Consider the following 20,120-nt stretch of genomic DNA (forward strand, 5'->3'; position numbering starts at 1 on the left):
CACGTTACAATATTTAATGTCTCCTTTTTAAAACTGAATATATATCTATTCTCCATTAGCTTTTCATGAATTGACCCCGTTGAAAAGTGAAACAGTTCAATTTCACTACGAATATGAAACATTCTTCAACTTTAATGTTCGTCATCTTGCATGTTGAGGGACTTATGTACAGTTGGCGAGAGTTGATTGTCTGACGGTTACAAAATGTAAATTGGTAGTTATGTCAAACTCTGGTTATGCAGTCGGCTATTTTCTAGGTCTATTCATTAGAGCAAAACGTTTTTGCAACGGAAACGTTCTGCAACGACAACGAGTTTCTTATTGGATAAGTTTAGGTAGTCCCTCCCCGTTTTGGTCCGTTTGGTGTCAAGTGAATACGACCCTGTGTAGTTTTGTAACACAGCAATAATGCATTTACGTAAGTTCTAAATCGAAATCATTATGCGCATTCTGGTGTTCATACATGCAGCAGAAACTACACCTTCAAAAGGGTGAGGATCATTCTACAATTTGACATTTATACGGTAAGACCGCATATGTTTCTTAAACCACTCTAAACAATTTAAAGGAATTCTGTCCCGTCTATGTCCACGTTTGGACTCTTTATTACAGCTCACATAACGTTACCTATATAGCCCCCTGGAGCACCAGTAGCCACAGGGTAACCCATCTGAACATAGACTACTATTATTATTGAAATATACATGTTTTTGTGTTTGATTTCTGAAGTAACACCACCAGTCTCTAGCCGAGATGACCCAGGTGCGAAGGTCGGTGGGAGAGGCGCTGTGGGGAATGTGTGCCGCCGACGCCATGTCCATGCCCGTGCACTGGTACTACAACATCGATGACATCAAGAGAGATTTTGGAGGATGGATCACCGGCTTCAACGCACCCAACAACAGACACCCGTCCAGCATCCTTACCCTCTCCAACTCAGGTATGTTAACATCACCCTTTACTGAATTTGAAAATGAGTTGTTTATTGGTCATTATTATGACATGACATGAGTGTTTGATATATGCAGGAGCATTCATTCTTCACCTGATGTTCATCAAACTGGCAATAGGTACATTGAAACATTTAGAGTTAGTCCTTCATCTGTTGTCTCTTTCCCTCGGGTCCATAGCGGGGAGCGGTCGCACTGCATGGTCCTCTGGTGGGAACAGACCCCATGTTGTGGGTAGCGTAATCCTCCATAACAAGCTCAAGTTCTGGAAGGCATCAGGCGGATCGGTTCACTATCACCAAGGTACTCACTTAATTTTAGTTCATCTCACGAATGAATGTAACTAAATGAAAAAAGTAACTGTCTCTGACTTTGGTCTGTATATATCTTTAAAAGCAGTTCTGTAAGGAAAATAATTATTGACAATACATATTATCAATTATTCATTAAAGTATATCTCTGTGCAGGTCTCCAGGCAGGTGAGAATACCCTGAATGCCATCTGCTCCCTGAGGGTGGCACAGGCCCTGACAGGGGGGAAGTTTGCCAGCGTGGCAGAACCAGCGGCGAGGGGGAAGGTGCTGGCTGATTACGTACACTTCATGACCACGCCAGGAACACATGGAGACACCTACGCAGAGTCCTTCCACAGAGCATTCTTCTCCGACTGGCAAGACCCCAGACCCACTTCCTCCAGCAAGGTAATGCACACGCACATGCATGCATACATACGAAGTTACACACCTAACCAGACAGTGTCTCACAGTTTGTCTTGTCTATGTGTTCCAGGTGTTAGTCATGTCTTGTCTATGTGTTCCAAGTCTTGTGTTTGTGTCTTGTCTATGTGTTCAACTTGTTATGTCTATGTGTTCCACTTGTTATGTCTATGTGTTCCAGGTGTTGTTTGTGTGTCTTGTCTATGTGTTCCAGGTGTTATGTTTGTGTATCTTGTCTATGTGTTCCAGGTGTTACGTTTGTGTGTCTTGTCTATGTGTTCCAGGTGTTATGTTTGTGTCTTGTCTATGTGTTCCAGGTGTTACGTTTGTGTGTCTTGTCTATGTGTTCCAGGTGTTGGAGTTTGCAGAGCAGCGCTACCAGCAGAAGATGAACGTGTCAGTCCCCGACAGCCAGCTAGATGCTATTGGCTGCCTCCCCATGGCCATCCCCTTTGTGCTTCTCTCTGCCACAGCCAATGAGGACCAAGCTGCGAGTGTTGCACCCACCCCTTTTTGGAATATTTGAATAGGAGAATCTCAATTGCATTTCCTTGATCCTTCTCTCCTTGCCTCATCTCAAAACCCATTGGATAAGAACGTCAGAGGGGAGGGACCGTTGAACTTCTCATCCAATGGGTTTTGAGAAGGAGACGAGAACACAAGAGATGAAGATTTCCCAATGAAACTCACTCTCTCTCCCCCTCTTTTACTGTCCTTTCTCTCTTCCTCTCCCAGGTGTCTGCAGCGGTAGAGTTTGTCCGGCTCACCCACCCCCACCCCAAGGTGGAGAAATATGTGACGCTGTACGCCCGAGCCCTCCATGCCACTCTGAATGGGGAGTGTCTGAAGCAGCAAGCGGAGGCCGCCCTCAAGTCACCCGAGCTGGACGCATGGGACACTTGCAAGCCCTACATAGAGAAAGCAGCCAGGTTTCCAACCTCTTCTGCAGAGGGGCTCAAGGTTCACCAGAGTGCAGTGGAAATGCTTGGCATGGCCTGCTACACCCGAGGTGTCTATCACTCTCTCTCTCTCTTCTCTTTGTCTACCTATACACAGCAGTGTGATTTAGTTCCATTTAAATGTGTGATGCAAGTGTCCACTGAGTCTAATAGAAGTTTGTGTGTCATTTATAGCTGCCCTCAGTAGTATGTTCTACCTAGCACACGAGTTTCACAGTGACCCCCATGGAGGGATCCTGGCAAACACCAATTGTGGCGGTAAGTTTTTTGTTTGCATGTGGTGCCAATTCATCTGTTTTAAGGTGTGTGTTTTGAGAATTGTCAGTATAAAGTGTCTGTGTGTCTTTTTCAGGAGAGAACTGCAACAGGGGTTTTGCTTTGGGGGCTCTGCTGGGGGCGAGGGCAGGGTACACGGGTGGATCTGTACCCCAGGAGTGGAAGGATGGATTGAGGAACGCACAGGAACCCATCCATGAAATACTAAAGATGCTCTGAGACTGCCCCCTATAGGACATAAAGCGCGCATCATAGCACTGACACACATACCTTACCTCCGTTTGGTTGTTGTAACTCATAACAACATCTGTGTACATATGTTTGTTGATTTTGAGCCTTATATTGGCCTTGGTATTCACATGCTAGTCGTTGTATGCACAAAAAGGTACCTTACAATGAAAAAGATTACTATGCACAAATAATTACCTTGTGTAAAAGTGCTTATTTTCCCAATTTTACTCTTAAGGCCTTCCAGGTTTGCCTTGGTTTACTCCCCAGCTGAAAGCTCAGCTATCTCTCTCGACCATACGTCAAGTAACTGTTCTCAACTGTGTCTCCATTAAATATATTTTAGAGATAAGTTGGAGTTAAGGCGTAAACGGCCAGGCGAAGTGAACGTCTGTGCTCGCATACTCCCTTAAAATACCTTCGCTTGAAAAATTTGAAAGAAGTGAAAATATTACTGTATGTACCTCTTGAGACGCCATAGTCAGTACACTTCCTCAAAATAGTCTCAATTAATTTAAGAGAAATCTGTAAATCCTTTTACGTTTTTGCTGAGGAGGTCTTAGTTGCGCAATTTTACATCTAAGATTTTTGGTGCAGTATTTCTTAACATCTGCATGAAAACTAGTCGTCTCTCGTTGAATGACAACAAGCACTTCATTGAAGATTCCCTATTGTTGACCAATCACCGACGAAGGGGCGTAGACTTCGGCTACGGAACTTTGACAAGCCTCAAGAAAAACGTGTGATGAACCGCCGGGGTGAAAAACCCTGCCGAACGCTGCCGAACAACCAAAACGTCACAGAATTTCATCAGAATATATGCGCGATCTGTTTCGACTTGGAATTATACCGTAAACTTTATACTCATATCGAGTTTGAGTTGAAGAATAAAAAGTAAAACTTTTTTAAAGTACATTTGATCATATACATTGATTGCAGAAGCAGATAGACAGTAGCCTGCAACATTTCTACATTCCTTGTTTCCAAGTTATGCGAAGGGAAAAATTGTGATTTGATTATGGCAGTTCAATGGTAACTTATTTTATCAGTCTTATTTTCATTTGGATAGAACCTAATGAAGTTATTTGAAAGGTAATATGCCCTGCCAAATTGTGTTTTAAAGTTGAATAACAGTATTTATGCTGGTCAATTATGTGCACATACAATAGTATACACTGTTACAATCTCTAATTACCGTAATTTCCGGACTATTAAGCGCACCTGAATATAAGCCGCACCCACTGAATTAAAAAAATATATATATTTTGAACATAAATAAGCCGCACATGTCTATAAGCCGCAGGTGCCTACCGGTACATTGAAACAAATGAACTTTACACAGGCTTTAACGAAACACGGCCTGTAACAAAAATAAATAGGCTTTAACGAAACACGGCTTGTGACAAAAATAAATAGGCTTTAACGAATAACAAAAAATAAAAAATTAGCAGTAAGCTTTAGTTGTCTTTTTGCACTGAGTCAATTCCTCACGCTGCTGTTTCCAACGTCTTATCATCGACTCATTAAGACCAAGCTCCCGTGCAGCAGCTCTATTTCCTTTTCCAACAGCAAGATCAATCACCTTCAACTTGAAAGCTGCATCATATGCATTTCTCCGTGTCTTTGCCATGATGAGGGTGACAAAATGACTACCGTAATCAGAATGATGGGAAGTTTGAGAGCGCTCGATTTAATCTAAACAGTAAACTAAAAAGTTGTTTGACCTTAACCCGTTTGGCAATTTCATTGGTCTAATGAAAGCTTCATGCCGCCAAAAAACTGAGCACGTCACAGAATGTGTTTTTTTGGAGAACAAAAAATGAAAGCGGGAAAAATCCATATATTAGCCGCGTCATTGTTTAAGCCGCGAGGTTCAAAGCCTGGGAAAAAAGTTGCGGCTTATAGTCCGGAATTTACGGTATGTACTGTAATTAAGGTGTGAAAACCTCCATTATCTAACATCTACAGTACATGCTGCTTTTCACGTGGATCATGTTTATTATATATTTTTTTGTATCCTTCAGGCCCAATAAATGGTGTCTCATTACCAAATCTAACCACATGTCAACAACTGTTATTGTACTGTCTTCTTCATCATTACAGTGCCTTCAGAAAGTATTCACACCCCTTGACTTTTCCCCCCAAAGAATTGTGTTACATGGATTAAATTGAGAGTTTTTTGTCACTGACCTACCGGTATTAAAAAAATAATAATCTCCTTTATTTAACCAGGTAGGCTAGTTGAGAACAAGTTCTCAATTACAACTGCGATCTGGCCAAGATAAAGCAAAGCAGTTCGACACATACAACAACACAGAGTTACACATGGAATAAACAAACATACAGTCAATAATACAGTAGAAAAAGTCTATATACAGTGTGCGCAAATGAGGTAAGATAAGGGAGGTAAGGCAATAAATAGGCCATGGTGGCGAAGTAATTACAATATACCAATTAAACACTGGAGTGATGTGCAGAAGATGAATGTGCAAATAGAGATACTGGGGTGCAAAGGAGCAAGATAAATAAATATATACAGTATGGGGATGCGGTAGTTGGATGGGATATTTACAGATGGGCTATGTACAGGTGCAGTGATCTGTGAGCTGCTCTGACAGTTGGTGCTTAAAGCTAGTGAGGGAGATATGAGTCTCCAGCTTCAGTGATTTTTGCAGTTCGTTCCAGTCATTGGCAGCAGGGAACTGGAAGGAAAGGCAGCCAAAGGAGGAATTGGCTTTGGGGGTGACCAGTGAGATATACCTGCTGGAGCACGTGCTACGGGTGGGTGCTGCTATGGTGACCAGTGAGCTGAGATAAGGCGGGGCTTTACCTATGGCCAGCCAACGAGAGCGTACAGGTTGCAGTGGTGGGTAGTATATGGGGCTTTGGTGACAAAACGGATGGCACTGTGGTAGACTGCATCCAATTTGTTGAGTAGAGTGTTGGAGGCTATTTTGTAAATTGCATCGCCGAAGTTTAGGATCGGTAGGATGGTCAGTTTTACGAGGGTATGTTTGGCAGCATGAGTGAAGGATGCTTTGTTGCGAAATAGGAAGCCGAATCTAGATTTAATTTTGGATTGGAGATGCTTAATGTGATTCTGGAAGGAGAGTTTACAGTCTAGCCAGACACCTAGGTATTTGTAGTTGTCCACATATTCTAAGTCAGAACCGTCCAGAGTAGTGATGCTGGACGGGCGGGCAGGTGCAGGCAGCGATCGGTTGAAGAGCATGCATTTAGTTTTACTTGCATTTAAGAGCAGTTGGAGGCGCGGGAGGAGAGTTGTATGGCATTGAAGCTCGCCTGGAGGTTAGTTAACACAGTGTCCAAAGAAGGGCCAGAAGTATACAGAATGGTGTAGTCTGCATAGAGGTGAATCAGAGAATCACCAGCAGTAAGAGCGACATCATTGATGTATACAGAGAAGTGAGTCGGCCCGAGAATTGAACCCTGTGGCACCCCCATAGAGATTGCCAGAGGTCCGGACAACAGGCCATCCGATTTGACATTGAACTCTATCAGAGAAGTAGTTGGTGAACCAGGTGAGGCAGTCATTTGAGAAACCAAGTGGGTTACACACAATGAAAGGTAATACCCTATAATACCTACACAATACCCTATAATGTGAAAGTTGAACTATGTTTTTAGAACATTTTGCAAATTAATAAAAAATGAAAAGCTGAAATTTATTGAGTCAATAAGTATTCAAACCCTTTGTTATGGCAAGTCTAAAGTTCAGGATAAAATTTGCTTAAGTCACATAAAATGTTTCATGGACTCTGTTTGCAATAATAATGTTAAACATGATTTTCGATCATCTCTGCACCCCACACAGTTATCTGTAAGGTCCTTCAGTCAAGCAGTACATTTCATTTTTTTAAACATTTTAGCAGACACTCTTATCCAGAGCAACTTACAGTAGTGAATGCATACATTTCATTATTTTTTTCACCCGTGGGAATTGAACCCACAACCCTGGTATTGCAAACACCATGCTCTACCAACTGAGCCACACGGGATTAAACCACGAAGACCAGGGAGGTTTTCCAATGCCTTGCAAAGAAGGGCACCTATTGGTAGGAAGAAAAGAAAAAACAGACACTGAATATCCATTTGAGCATGGTGAAGTTATTAATTACACTTTGAATGGTGTACACTACAAATATAGAGGCGTCCTTCCTAACTCAGTTGCCGGAGAGGAAGGAAGCCACTTAAGTATTTCACCATGAGGTCAATGTAGGTAGCCTAGTGGTTTAAGTGTTGGATCAATTACTAAAAGGTGCTCAGATTGAATCTCTGAGCTAACAAGATAAAAATCTGTTGTTCTACCCCTGAACAAGGCAGTTAACCCACTGTTCCTAGGCTGTCATTGTAAATAAGAATTTGTTCTTAACTGACTTGCCTAGTTAAATAAAGGTAAACATGTTTTACTTTAAAGCAGTTACAACGTTTAATGGTTGTGATAAGAGAAAACTGAGGATGGATCAACAACATTGTGGTTACTCCACAATACTAACCTAAATCACAGTGAAAAGAAGGAAGCATCTACAAAATACAAATATTTCAAAACACGCATCCTGTTTGCAACAAGGCACTAAAGTAATACTGCAAAAAATGTGGGAAAGGAATTAACTTTTTGTCCTGAACACAAAGTGTTATGTTTGGGCCAAATCCAATACAACATATTACTGAGTACCACTCTCTATATGTTCAAGCATATTGGTGGCTGTATCATGTTATGGGCATGCTTGTAATTGTTAATGACTGTGGAGTTTTTTAGCATAAAAATAAACAGAATGGAGCTAAGCACAGGCAAAATCCTAGAGGAAAACCTGATTCAGTCTTATTTCCACCAGACACTGGGAGATTAATTCACCTTTCAGTAAATGTTCTTGAGTGGCCGAGTTACAGTTTTGAATTAAATCTACTTGAAAATCTATGGAAAATGGTTGTCTAGCAATGATCAACAACCAATTTGACAGAACTTGAAGAAATGTTAAAATAATATATTTCTGTATTTCATTTTCAATACATTTGCAAACATTTCTAATAACATGTTTTCACTTTGTCATTATGGGGTATTATGTATAGATGGGTAAATTTGATCAATTTTGAAATCAGGCTGTAATACAACGAACTGTGGAATAAGTCAAAGGGTACAAATACTTTCTGAAGGCACTGTATCTTCCTCAGTGACAGGTCTGTCTTCCCTCCCTCAATGTAAAGTGTTAGTTCTATAGTGGCAATAGACTACATTAATATTGAGGTGGGCAGTTATTTTAGGAAGTTGCATTGAGGATATGTTGCCTCGGAGCCATTATAGCTTTCTGCACTGTAAACTATACTGCCTTACAAAGCAAAAGAGCAGTAACTGCACATTTGATCAAAAATGAGTTATTTACATTTTTGATACATTGAATACATGCTTTATCATGTGGAAAAATATCCTGCCTCCACTGTGTTGTCATACAACAGCACCTCCTGTTGGTGTGATACTAGTAATGCCTCCTTGGCTCCAGTCCAGTCACTGTATTTCACAATGTTAGTCTCCCAGCCAACTGCCCCGTGGGTTTACCCTGATACATGTTCTATCAGGGAGGGGAGAGAGAGAGACTGATTTGCTGTGTGTGTGTTTGTGGAGTATGTGTTTGTGGGAGGACTGAACTTGGGTCAAGCCCTGAGAGCTCAGTAATGGAGTCGTCTACGACCACGGACGCTCTGAAAGTGAAGCTCAGCCACCTTATCCTGCTGGCCCTCTGTATCCCAGCCTGCACCGGACTTCCTGGAGGTGAGTCTCAGATCTGAGGATGTAAATTACTTTGGTGGTTCTTGGTTCAGCCCTGTACCTTTCAAATACAGCACCACACGCTGCTGGCTATTCAATGCCCTGCTTGACTTCCTGTCTGTCTGTCTGTCTGTCTGTCTGTCTGTCTGTCTGTCTGTCTGTCTGTCTGTCTGTCTGTCTGTCTGTCTGTCTGTCTGTCTGTCTGTCTGTCTGTCTGTCTGTCTGTCTGTCTGTTTGTCTGTATTTGCGTACAGAGACTGTTTACAGCCTTGTGTGTGCAGTAATAGCAACTTTTCAACCACCCATGGTCTTCAACAGGATTCTTCTTCCTTTTCCTACTATTTGTACTCTGTTCCTGTGGAAGTTTGTTGGATGTCTATCAATTTAAAGTCTATGTAGTGTGAGCAGTCATGTTCCGTCCTGGCAGCTCCAGTATTCCTGAGTACACAGGAGGCCAGTGGGGTGCTCCATCATCAGCGCTCGCGGCGTGCTAACAGCCTGCTGGAGGAGCTGAGACTGGGAGACCTGGAGAGAGAGTGCCTGGAGGAGCAATGTGGCTACGAGGAGGCACGGGAAATCTTCACCCTCCCCGAACAATTGGTGAGTGTAAACGGAATGATCAGATGGAATCTGAGGAGGTAGGTTCTCCATATTTGTCCCAGAACATTCGAATCTTTTTAAATACTCCTCTCTCTTGTTTTATGCAGGAGGAGTTCTGGAAGAGCTACTCAGGTAGGCTATCTTCAGGGGACTCAAAGCTACACTCAACTTTAACGTACAGTACCAGTCAAAAGTTTGGACACACCTACTCATTCCAGGGGTTTTCTTTATTTTTACTATTTTCTACATTGTGGAATAATAGTGAAGACATCAAAACTATGAAATAACACATATGGAATCATTTAGTAACCAAAAAAAGTGTTAAAAGTGTTAAACAAATAAAAATATATGTTATATTTCAGATTCTTCAAAGAAGCCCCCCTTTGCCTTAATGACAGCTTTGCACACTCTTCGCATTCTCTCAACCAGCTTCATGAGGTAGTCATCTGGAAATAATTTCAATTAACAGGTGTGCCTTCTTAAAAGTGAATTTGTGGAATTTCTTTCCTTAATGCGTATCAGACAATCAGTTGTATTGTCAAGAACTTTGAAAGTTTCTTCAAGTGCAGTCACAAAAACCATCAAGCGCTATGATGAAACTGGCTCTCATGAGGACCGCCACAGGAAAGGAAGACCCAGAGTTACCTCTGCTGCAGAGGATAAGTTCATTAGAGTTGCCAGCCTCAGAAATTGCAGCCCAAATAAATTCTTCACAGAGTTCAAGTAACAGACATATCTCAACATCAACTGTTCAGAGACTGCGTGAATAAGGCCTTCATGGTCGAATTGCTGCAAAGAACACTACTGAAAGACACCAATAATGACCCATCACATCTCCAGGCTGTGTAAAGCTATTTGACCAAGAAGGAGAGTGATGGAGTGCTGCATCAGATGACCTGGCCTCCACAATCACTCGACCTCAACCCAGTTGAGATGGTTTGGAATGAGTTGGACCGCAGAGTGAAGTAAAAGCAGCCAACAAGTGCTCAGCATATGTGGGAACTCCTTCAAGACTGTTGGAAAAGCATTCCAGGTGAAGCTGGTTGAGAGAATGCCAAGAGTGTGCAAAGCTGTCATCAAGGCAAAGGGTGGCTACTTTGAAGAATCTAAAATATATTTTGATTTGTTTAACACTTTTTTGGATACTACATGATTCCATGTGTGTTATGTCATTGTTTTGATGTCTTCACTATTATTCTACCATGTAGAAAATAGTAAAAATAAAGAAAAACCCTGAATGAGTAGGTGTGTCCAACTCTTCGACTGGTACTGTACATTTAGCCAAATCTACATATATTTCTCGTTGCTCATTATAATGGTTCTAATAATAATCTAATATTGTCTCTGTCTGTAGTGGTGAATCAGTGTGAGTCTGGCCCCTGCTTGAATGGGGCTACCTGTGTAGGTCAGGTGAACACCTACATCTGCATTTGTCTCCCTGGGTTTGAAGGACGGAACTGTGGCCAAAGTAGGTACAACACACCTGTATCTGTCTGTCGAATCACTGAAATTAGCTCTTGGATCTTCTTCAATAATGGTTTCCATTTCTCTTGTCTCTTGGTTCCTGTCTGTCTCTATCTCTACCTCCACAGCATTGATGAACTCTTATGATGGTTGTCTGTACAGAAATGGGGGATGTGAGCACTTCTGTACAGAGTTTCCAGACCTGTCTCACCATTGTCACTGTGCCCCTGGGTACAGCCTGGGCAATGACAGCAGTAGCTGCATACCCCAAGGTCTGTATCACACTGGGCCAAACCCTAACAACTACAACTCCCAACAGCCCTGTGCTTCTTGAGGCCATCTCCATACAAGCACTTAATCTTCTCCTTTTGTAGTCCTTCTCTTGTCTGTATTCTCTCTTTACCCTCAACTCCTAACCTCTCTCTCTCTCTCTCTCTCTCTCTCTCTCTCTCTCTCTCTCTCTCTCTCTCTCGCTCTCTCTCTTGCTCTCTCTCCTCTTAGTTCCGTTTCCCTGTGGAAGAATTGTGAAAACGTTCAGGCCCGGGCCCCGAATTGTGAAAGGCACAATTTGTCCTAAGGGAGAGTGCCCATGGCAGGTATAGCATTAAACTGTAGTTATTGACTGACCAACACGTGGCTAGATCCAGGTCTATGTCTGTCCCACACTCTCCTTTCCCTCTGTCACTGCAGGTTTTGCTGGAGTACATGAATGAATATAAATGTGGGGGGATCCTCTTGGCTCCACATTGGATCCTTACTGCTGCCCACTGCATGTGGCACACGACTGCCTCCCATTGGCAAGTCACAGTGGGTGAGTGGGAAAATGGTATTACAGTGTTCTCTCAACGCTCCCAGTATCTCAGCTGCCACAAACCCAATGCTAACTATCACCTCTGAGTGTTCATGGTCCACTGATCCTGAGTTCCTCCCCCTTCAAGGTGAACACAACCGTGCGAAGAAGGAGGGCACGGAGCAGGTTCGGCGGGTGACGAGGATGCTGATCCACCCCCAATACAACCACACCTCCACGGACCGGGACCTGTCTCTGCTCTACCTCAAGAGGGAAGTAGTGCTTGGACCCTTCGTGGTGCCTGTGTGCCTGCCCGCCTTGGACGGCTCCTTCGGGCGCACGCTGGGGGCCATGCGCACCTCCGTGGTGAGTGGCTGGGGCCGCCTGGCTCAGTCAGGACCCCCGTCCACTCTGCTCCAGAGGCTGGAGGTTCCTCGGGTCCCCCTACAGGAGTGTCGCATCACAGGCCTCAATGTGACCAGGAACATGCTGTGTGCTGGGTTCAGGGACGGGAAAAAAGATGCGTGCCAGGGGGACAGCGGAGGGCCCCTGGTCACCCGCTACAAGAACACCTGGTTTCTGACGGGCGTGGTGAGCTGGGGTAAAGGGTGCGCCCAAGAGGACGTCTACGGAATCTATACCCGCGTCTCAAACTTCCTGGACTGGATCAATCAGACCATGGCGACCGGCTGAGTGGGAGTGTCCATTTAAAAACACCCCTCCAAAAAACACTGACTGATCTCCTCAAGGATGATGCTGGATAATAGTCCAAGACACAATCCTGCACCAAACTAGAATCTGGATTAAGACATAAATTATAAATATAATGATGACATTAATCTTTATAGTTTCTTAGACAAACCTAAGATATATATTTTCTTTGATCCAAGTATTAACGTGTGTGTTTGATGAAAATTACAGTTTATTCAGCCAGAAAAAAATAAATAGTTATTTGAAAATTAAGTTGGATTGTTTTCCTAACTGATAAGAAACATAACACAACTTAGCGTGCATGTAGCCATGAGATCAGTGATGTAACTGAAAGAGTGGGAGGGCTGTGAAAGGGAGGGAGGAGCCTGCATAGGGTCAGTGACAGAGGAAGGTAAGCACGTGTTAGGGGAGGGTTAGGGCCCAAATCAGGATTTTGTCCAGACTTTGGACCTGTGGACTGAGAGGAACAGAGAGCGACAGTGTGCTTAGATATTCTGAGGGCAGTCATCATGTGGCTTCATGTTCTCTGTCTTACATTAAGTATCCGCTGCTGTCATCACGCCTCAGGTAAGTTAACTTACCCCTACGTATGTGTTTGTGTGTGTGTGTGTTTCTAACTTTAGTTTGTAAATATGCATTCATTTATGTACAATACATATCTACCTCTGTCGTCTTCCTGTTTGCTTGTGTATGTGCATGCAGTTTGTGCATATGCGTGTGTATGTGTGTGTGTGTGTGTGTTTGTGTGTGTTTTTATGTGTGTGTCTGTGTGTATTTGTGCATATGTGTCTATGTGTGTGTGTGTACAACTCCCCTCTCCTCCGGTCTTGCAGTGTTCTTGGCGCGGGACCAGGCCCATGGCCTCCATCCGGCCTAAGCGTGCCAACACCGGCTGGTTCAAGGAGCTCAAAAGGGGGGACCTGGAGCGAGAGTGCCTTGAGGAGAAGTGTTCCAAAGAGGAGGCGCGGGAAGTGTTTGAGCACGAACAGGCTACGGTCAGTGCCTGGTTGAACCACAATCTGACCATGAACAGACCATAGACTGCATGATAGGCAAAAAAAATAATTATAATGACTCTGAACATGATTCCTACCTGATATCCTCAGTGAATTGTTCCCATTCTCTTCCCTTAGGAGAAGTTCTGGAGAAACTACAATGGTGAGCTTCCGTACAGTGTGTCATTTCATTCTCACTACTGAAAGCTACAGTCACAAATACCCAGACACCACCACCACTATCTTTTAATCTTTTAACATCTTCGTTGATCATGAGATCCCAAATGTACACAAATGTATTCATCCTTACAGTTCAAGACAGCTGCCAATCGGACCCCTGCCAGAACAAAGGAAGCTGCTCTAGCATATTAGGATTTTCTTACACCTGCCTGTGCCTGCCAGGCTTCAGTGGACGGAACTGCGAGCTGGGTAATAGTTCTTGATGGGAGAAGTTTCTCTGGAAACTTTAGTTTCTAAGGTTTCTTTTCCCCGTTTACTTACATAAACACATTCTTTATTTCATCATTCAAGGCCATTCCTGACTCCTGCTTGCATGAGAACGGGGGGTGTGAGCACTTCTGCGAGGAGGAGGGGGGCCGACGGAACTGTTCATGTGTGGACGGCTACTTCCTGGGGACTGATGGACAGCGTTGCCTGACACAAGGTTAGCAGTCACAGTCACAGGCCATGTGCCATGTCAACGTTGTATGACCAGTTGTATTGTCATCATATATGATGTTATCTATGGATGCATCCCGAATGGCATCCTATGTCCTATACACTGAGTGTACAAAACATTAGGAACACTTTCTTAATATTGAGTTGCACCCCCTTTTACCCTCATAACAACCTCAATTCGACAGGGCATGGATTCTACAAGGTATCGAAAACGTTCCACAGGGGTGCTGGCCCATGTTGACTCCAATGCTTCCCACAGCTGTGTCAAGTTGGCTGGATGTCCTTTGGGTGGTGGACCATTCTTGATACACACAGGAAATTGTTGAGCGTGAAAAACCCAGCAGCGCTGCAGTTCTTGAGACACTCAAACCGGTGCGCCTGGCACCTACTACCATACCTCGTTCAAAGGCATCTAAATCTTTTGTCTTGCCCATTCACCCTCTGAATGGCACACGAACACAATCCAGGTCTCAATTGTCTCAAGGCTTAAAAATCATTCTTTAACCTGTCTCCTTCCTTTCATCTACACGGAATGAATAAGGGATCATAACTTTCACCTGGTCAATCTACAGTATGTCATGGAAAGAGCAAGTGTTCCTAATGTTTTGTACACCTAGTGTATAGTGTAGTACTTTTACAAAAGTAGTGCACTATATTGGGAAATAGGGTGCCATTTGGGACGTGCCCTCTGGTTGTAGTATATACAGCCTCTGGTTGTAGTATATACAGTGCATTCCCGAAAGTCCTCAGACCCCTTGACTTTTTCCAAATTTTGTTACGTTACAGCCTTTTTCCTCATCAATCTACACACAATACCCCATAATGACAAAGCAAAAACAGGTTTTTAGAAATGTTTGCTAATAATAAAAAAAAAAAACATTTACAAGTATTCAGACCCTTTACTCAGTATTTTGTTGAAGCACCTTTGGCAGCGATTACAGCCTTGAGTCTTCTTGAGTATGACGCTACATCCTTGGCACATCAAGGATCTCTCTGTACTTTGCTCCGTTAATCTTTGCCTTGATCCTGACTATTCTCCCAGTCCCTGTTGCTGAAAAACATCCCCATAGCATGATGCTGCCACCACCACGCTTCACCGTAGGGATGGTGCCAGGTTTCCTCCAGACGTGATTTTTGGCATTCAGGCCAAAGAGTTCATTCTTGGTTTCATCAGACCAGAGAATCTTGTTTCTCATGGTCTGAGAGTCTTTAGGTGCCTTTTGGCAAACTCCAAGCGGGCTGTCATGTGCCTTTTACTGAGGAGTGGCTTCCGTCTGGCCACTCTATCATAAAGGCCTGATTGGTAGAGCGCTGCAGAGGTGGTTGTCCTTCTGGAATGTACTCCTATCTCCGCAGAGGAACTCTAGAGCTCTGTCAGAGTTACCATCAGGTTCTTGTTCACCTCCCTGACCAAGGCCATTCTCCCCCGATTGCTCAGTTTGGCCGGTCGGCCAGCTCTTGGTGGTTCCAAACTTCTTCCATTTAAGAATAATGTGGGCCACTGTGTTCTTGGGGACCTCCAATGCTGCAGACATTTTTTGGTACCCTTCCCCAGATCTATCTCGGCGCTCTACGGACAATTCCTTCGACCTCATGGCTTGGTTTTTCCTCTGACATGCACTGTCAACTGTGGGACCTTAAATAGACAGGTGTGTGCCTTTCCAAATCATGTCCAATCAATTGAAGTTACCACAGGTGGACTTCAATCAAGTTGTAGAAACATCTCAAGGATGATCAATGGAAACAGGATGCACCTGAGCTCAATTTCGAGTCTCACAGTAAAAGGTCTAAATACTTATGTAAATAGGTATTTCTGTTTTTTATTTGTAGTAAATGTGCAAAAATGTTAAAACCTGTTTTCGCTTTGTGATTATGGGGTATTGTGTGTAGATTGCTATGGATTTGTATTTATTTAATCCATTTTAGAATAAGGCTGTAACGTAACAAAATGTGGAAAAAGTCAAGGGGTCTGAATACTATCCGAAGGCACTGTATAACCTCTGGTCTCTTGTGGCTCCAGAAACAATGGCCTGTGGGAAGGTTCCTGTCCTGCACGGCAGCGCCTCCGAGAAGGTAGACGTCCCGTTGGACCCCCGTTCATGCATCGTGGGGAGAACAGAGTGCCCTAAGGGTCACTGCCCCTGGCAGGTACAGTATGAACCAGTGGCCTGAGCTCAGAGACAAAGCGGCGGACATGTTTCTGTATCTGACGTAGAGGTGAAGTCTCTTTGCCCACGGTGTGTGTTTCTACAGGTGTTGTTAGTGAGAAATGGAAGGGCTTCTGTGGAGGAGTCATCTACAAACCCACCTGGATCCTCACTGCCTCTCACTGCTTGGAGAATATCAAGGCCCAGCAACTGAAGGTGGTGGCAGGTATGGACTGTTTTTCCTTAGAAAAGAGTCAATGCAGCGGTTGTGTGTTGAAGTCTGAGTTGTTTCAACCTTTTCTGCATGTTTCCAGGTGAACACGACACAGAGAAAGACGAGGGTACGGAACAGACCATAGATTTGGCAGAGATCATCATGCACAACAGCTACGTGTCAGACACGGCGGACAGCGACATCGCCCTGCGACGTCTGAAGACGGCCATCATTATCACGTCTTTCGCCGTGCCCGTCTGCCTGCCCACCCGCTCGATGGCGGAGCGTGAGCTCTGGGCCAACAACCTCCACACGGTGAGTGGCTGGGGCCGGCGCAGCGAGAACGGCCCTACGTCACGTGTCCTCCGGCGGCTGGAGGTGCCACGTATACGTACCCAGGACTGCGTTGAGATCAGCGGCATCACGCTAACGGCTAACATGTTCTGCGCCGGCTACATCGAGGGCAAGCAGGACTCCTGTAAGGGGGACAGCGGCGGACCACTGGTCACCCGCTACAGAGACATGCGGTTAGTTGGGCCAACAGGATTGAGGGTATAAAATGTAATTTTGTATTATCAGGGAACAATCTTCTCAAACTAAGGCAATTTGATATGTATTTAGCAAAATACAACCAGAATAGTGGTAAACATATGAACACACAAGCTGTCAGAATTGCTGAGTGTTGTAGCCGTTTCAAATATATTACATTAAAACACTGTTCTAGAAGCATTCACTGATGTCTATTAATTAACATGATATGCAATATGATTCTGTAAATTGTGTTAAAATGAAGAAATGTGATGTGAAACCTTCCCCGTATATTGCCCCCTACTTGAAATCCCATTGGAATGTATTACGTCCAGCAAAGAGGTACAGGTTACCCATTTTGGCAAAATGTCTTCATAATGAGTGTGTTGCACATGGGTATGTGTGAAACTTACTCCTCAGCCTGAAGTGTCACCACAAGTGCCAAAGAATAGCTGGCTTTTCACGTGGCGCTGACTGGCAAGACGCTTAAGGAGGGCGGTCCCAAGTTTGCGCCAGGTGTGGGCAGAATCGGGAGGAAGTGGTACTCAAGCAAGCAGCATGATGTCCTTTACAGGTGTACCAACAAACTTTACATAAAGCAAGTCAAATTCCTAGCTATTAGTAATTTACCATAGGGTACACATTTTCCCAACCAGCTCCAATTAGCTTTAACTGGATTGGTCTGTCATTGCCACAACAATAATAGGTGATACGCCTAATCCTAATAAAAAAAATATGATCGTTATGCAGATAAAACAACCAAATTAGGCAGGTTTGCAAAATAATAATATTTGTAAAATATTAGCAACATTTTTCTACAAATTTGCAAAAAACTGTATTCATATAACTGACTCTGGTTAACATTTGGATCCCTAATTTCTGTATTTTATTTTCAAACAATAAATTATAATATTCCTAAAGGGTTATTTCATTGGTTTGTAGTGATTATAATGATATACAATATTATGCCATATTGTTAAATGTAAAATCTAAGTATTGAATCCTGACATTCCAACATAACATTCTAACAAACCACCTGCTGATGAGGGTGTCAACTTCCATAGCTGGTGAAGTACTAAAGTCTTAGGTTCACAGCCTTTATAGATAGCGTCTAGTTACACATGTGAGCGGACCAAGTCTTTTGGTGTCACTCTAAAGCGGAAAGGTGGAATAAACGAGTCAAGAGTAGGTTTTCTTGATTCAACACAGTTCTCTATTGAGGGATTTCAAACAATACAAACACTCCAACACAGTCAATGAGAATCTCCAAAGATAGATGACACAGGATCACATTACGATTATCTTCAAACTATAACAACAATCACATATTCGTCACCGTCTTAATGGATCTTCTTGGATAGCACCTCTCTCTCCGTAGCCATTCTCCAGAGATAGTTTATCTTCCCCCCTTCTTGCTGGTTCCATCCTCTCTCTTGTAGGGGAAAGAGAATATCTCATTAGTACCGTCAGCTGTGCTTAATTGACTCTGGTTACCTGGTCTCACATGCCTTGTTGGGCTACTATCCGTGAGCCCAGCCTGCCCTCTGGTGGTCCTTCCACATAACTCCCCCCTCAGGACCGGACGGTCGGGCGCCAGACGTACTGTCTTGGTCGCGTCGGGACAGCGCATCTGCATTCCCGTTCCTCGATCCGGCCCTGTGGATGACATGGAAAGAGAACGGTTGTAAAGCAAGAAACCATCTGGCTATTCGGTTGTTATTGTTTCTCTTACCAGCCATCCACGTGAGGGGCGCATGGTCCATAACTAATGCAAACCTCCGACCCAGTAAGTAGTACCGGAGATAATCGAGGGCCCACTTAATGGCTAGGGCCTCTTTCTCTACGGTAGCATATCTCTGTTCCCGATCGCTGAGCTTTCTACTTATAAAGAGAATCAGCCTCTCTGCTTCGCCTTCACCCTGAGCTAGTACGGTCCCGAGCCCCGTATCCGAGGCGTCTACCTGTACAATGAACTCTTGTGAGAAGTCCGGAGCCTGTAGGACGGGATCAGAACACAGGCCCTCTTTTAGCAATTGAAAGGCCTCTTCCACCTCATCTTTCCACTCTACCCGGTTTGGCAAGTTTTTCTTGATGAGGTTTGTGAGGGGGTTGGCAATGGTTGCATATCCAGGGATAAAACGGCGATAATATCCCGTTATCCCTAAGAAGGCCCGAACGTCCCGCTTGGTCTGGGGTCGAGGCCAGTCCCGAATTGCCCTGGTCTTCTCTGCCTGTGGGCGTATTTTCCCATTCCCCACGGTGTACCCCAGGTATTCCGCTTCGGACAGACCCAGGCAGCATTTTTTTGGATTGGCCGTCAACCCTGTAGCTTCCAGACTCATGAGCACCGCCCGTAGTCGTAGGAGGTGACTATCCCAGTCCTCGCTGTGGATGACCACATTGTCTATGTACGCCGCTGCGTACTCTTGATGGGGCCGTAGAATGGCATCCATGAGGCGTTGGAAAGTTGCAGCAGCACCATGCAGTCCGAAGGGCATCCTCACATACTGAAAAAGCCCCTCCGGTGTGGCGAAGGCAGTCTTTGGGCAGTCCTCTGGAGCCACCGGCACTTGCCAATATCCCTTCGTCAAATCCAGGGTGGTGATGAACTTGGCCTTTCCTAAGCGCTCCAAGAGTTCATCCACGCGGGGCATGGGATACGCGTCGAATGTAGAGATTGCATTCACGCTCCTAAAGTCGTTGCAGAGTCTCATACTACCATCCGGTTTGGGGACCAGGACTATGGGACTGGACCACTCACTCGTCGATGGCTTGATCACACCCATCCTCAGCATCTCCCTTACCTCGTTCTTGGCGATGACTCGGCGGGCCTCAGGAATCCTGTAAGGACGGATATGCACCTTCTTGCCGGGTTCAGTGTGGATATGGTGGAACAAGACATATGTTTGTCTTGGGAATGGAGAGAATACCCAGCCGAAGTTCATAATCAGCTTGTCTAGCTGTCTCGACTGTTCCGGCAGGAGAATTTGCCCATGGCGCACCTGTGGTAGAACCTCCTCTTTTCCTTGGCCCTCCATGGCCATCAAAGCCACCTCCTCCTCTCTTCCATGGTACTTCTT

General features: G+C 44.3%; 4 protein-coding genes across 5 annotated transcripts; all 4 read left to right on the forward strand.

Annotated features, from left to right (window-relative positions):
- Nucleotides 1–30: 30 nt before the first annotated feature.
- On the forward strand, nucleotides 31–4,032 carry LOC115196381 (uncharacterized). 2 transcript variants are annotated; one of them, XM_029757161.1, is made up of 8 exons: nucleotides 31–491; nucleotides 730–940; nucleotides 1,131–1,253; nucleotides 1,418–1,650; nucleotides 2,018–2,155; nucleotides 2,401–2,674; nucleotides 2,799–2,882; nucleotides 2,977–4,032. In XM_029757161.1, exons 2-8 carry the CDS (start codon nucleotides 754–756, stop codon nucleotides 3,117–3,119), a joined length of 1,182 nt encoding a protein of 393 aa, XP_029613021.1. In that variant the 5' UTR covers nucleotides 31–491; nucleotides 730–753; the 3' UTR covers nucleotides 3,120–4,032. The 2 variants fall into 2 exon arrangements, with proteins under 2 accessions (XP_029613021.1, XP_029613020.1); XM_029757160.1 differs by having other exon boundaries at nucleotides 35–524.
- A 4,686-nt stretch (nucleotides 4,033–8,718) lies between these two features.
- Nucleotides 8,719–12,720, forward strand: LOC115196382 (coagulation factor VII). The gene is made up of 8 exons (XM_029757162.1): nucleotides 8,719–8,916; nucleotides 9,341–9,513; nucleotides 9,621–9,645; nucleotides 10,868–10,981; nucleotides 11,106–11,249; nucleotides 11,479–11,573; nucleotides 11,668–11,788; nucleotides 11,916–12,720. The coding sequence occupies exons 1-8, from the start codon at nucleotides 8,820–8,822 to the stop codon at nucleotides 12,458–12,460; spliced, it is 1,314 nt and encodes a 437-aa protein (XP_029613022.1). The 5' UTR covers nucleotides 8,719–8,819; the 3' UTR covers nucleotides 12,461–12,720.
- Nucleotides 12,721–12,887: 167 nt separating this feature from the next.
- On the forward strand, nucleotides 12,888–14,137 carry LOC115196383 (coagulation factor X-like). The gene is made up of 5 exons (XM_029757163.1): nucleotides 12,888–13,045; nucleotides 13,312–13,473; nucleotides 13,612–13,636; nucleotides 13,786–13,902; nucleotides 14,005–14,137. Exons 2-5 carry the CDS (start codon nucleotides 13,336–13,338, stop codon nucleotides 14,013–14,015), a joined length of 291 nt encoding a protein of 96 aa, XP_029613023.1. The 5' UTR covers nucleotides 12,888–13,045; nucleotides 13,312–13,335; the 3' UTR covers nucleotides 14,016–14,137.
- A 2,039-nt stretch (nucleotides 14,138–16,176) lies between these two features.
- On the forward strand, nucleotides 16,177–17,960 carry LOC115195167 (coagulation factor X-like). The gene is made up of 4 exons (XM_029754966.1): nucleotides 16,177–16,183; nucleotides 16,282–16,299; nucleotides 16,405–16,524; nucleotides 16,613–17,960. Exons 1-4 carry the CDS (start codon nucleotides 16,177–16,179, stop codon nucleotides 17,068–17,070), a joined length of 603 nt encoding a protein of 200 aa, XP_029610826.1. The 3' UTR covers nucleotides 17,071–17,960.
- Nucleotides 17,961–20,120: the final 2,160 nt, after the last annotated feature.

The sequence above is a fragment of the Salmo trutta genome, chromosome 6, assembly GCF_901001165.1.
Source record: "Salmo trutta chromosome 6, fSalTru1.1, whole genome shotgun sequence".
Classification (NCBI taxonomy): Eukaryota; Metazoa; Chordata; class Actinopteri; order Salmoniformes; family Salmonidae; genus Salmo; species Salmo trutta.